This window comes from Pterocles gutturalis, unplaced genomic scaffold, assembly GCF_000699245.1.
Source record: "Pterocles gutturalis isolate BGI_N339 unplaced genomic scaffold, ASM69924v1 scaffold5087, whole genome shotgun sequence".
In the NCBI taxonomy this organism is placed as follows: domain Eukaryota; kingdom Metazoa; phylum Chordata; class Aves; order Pterocliformes; family Pteroclidae; genus Pterocles; species Pterocles gutturalis.
In genome coordinates this window covers 680-2,004 of record NW_010109997.1, presented here as the reverse complement: position 1 = coordinate 2,004, position 1,325 = coordinate 680, and the positions used below count along the sequence as shown (strand labels likewise).

At 59.2% G+C, this 1,325-nt stretch overlaps 1 protein-coding gene across 1 annotated transcript in view; it reads left to right on the top strand.

The window, feature by feature from the left end:
• The window catches only part of GATAD2B (GATA zinc finger domain containing 2B), a gene marked incomplete at its 3' end in the record, with an annotated part of 6,105 nt that overhangs the window by 4,106 nt on the left and 674 nt on the right, over positions 1-1,325 (top strand). Inside the window, exon 5 of the mRNA XM_010073151.1 lies at positions 539-709. Within this exon, the coding sequence (XP_010071453.1) occupies positions 539-709 (171 nt within the window). The remainder of the gene's footprint in view (positions 1-538; positions 710-1,325) is intronic.

Below are 1,325 nucleotides of genomic sequence, written 5' to 3'. Positions count from 1 at the left end.
GCGGTTCCTCGGGATTCCCGTAACCGTTCCGCTTTGAACTCGGGCGCCGGTGTGAATTCTGGTTTCATCCATCGCTGCAGCTGGCAAACAGCCTCCTCGGGGGGTTTTCATCTCTTTTCCCCTCGCACTTCTCCACGTGGCTCCTCCCGGTTCTCCGTGCAGAGGCAGGCTGTGAGTGTGCCCCTTGAGGACGTCCCGAAACATCCCAGCCCGCGTCCCGGCGAGCTGCCGGGCTCTGGGGAAGCGGCCGCTCCGCAGGATCCCTCCCCTTTCCCTGGCCCAGGTGCAGTTCCAGCCTCTCTGCAGAACATAAAGAGCGCGTTACCTTGGGACACCCTCCCTCCAGGCCAGAGATGCCTGCGATTATTTCAAATAGAGAACAATTAGAGGAAAAGTGAGGCTCTTTGAGGGGTGTCTGGCGTTGGAAGGTGCCTTGAATCACTCTGCAGAGCCCCGTCGGGGAACTCAACATTCCGGTTTGCTTCAAGTCCTTTTTATTTTTTTTTTTCACTTTATTTCTCGTTTCCTTTCTCGACAGGGTCACAGCGTCATTAGGTCCGCCACGAACACGACTCTGCCCCACATGCTCATGTCGCAGCGTGTGATCGCTCCCAACCCTGCCCAGCTCCAAGGGCAGCGGGTTCCTCCGAAACCTGGCCTCATCCGCACGACCACTCCGAGCATGAATCCAGCCATCAACTACCAGCCGGTAGGTCCCGCCGCTGCCGCCCGCCTTGGGCACGCACAGCGGGGGGTTGTGAGGAGGGAAAATCGAGTCAGAATATCGCAGAGGGGCTCAGAGCCCGGCGTGGAGACATCGGCGCCAAGCTTGCAGGTGGAAATACATCCCAACGTCGGTGTGCTGGGGCTGTGTGGAGGAAAAATGGTGAAAAATTCACCGTCTGGAGCTGCTGGTTGATCCGGGCGGCACCGGGATCGCGAAGCCCCGGGTTGTGAGCAGGGCTGGGATGAGCTTGGTTCTGCCTTTTTTCCTCGCTCAGCGAAGTGTCAGCAGCCTTCCATCAGTTTGCCCCAGTTTTCTTTTTTATCTCCTGCCCGTTATTCTCGCTCGACATGTCCGTGTCCCCGTATCCCCCGAGCTTTGGTGGCTGACCCCGTTTGGATCACTGTGTTCGTCCCCGTCGGAGTGTAAAGACGGCAAAAACCGCGCCCCCAGCTCAGCAGACGGCTTTGTGCTTCGCTGCCGTCACGCGCCAGCGCGACCGCGTCCCTGCGAGCGGAGGATGCAGGAGAAAAGCTGCTGGAAATGGAAGAGGAGGGAACTGGGAGCACTGGTGTGGGAGGGGACGGGGACCATCTGGCAG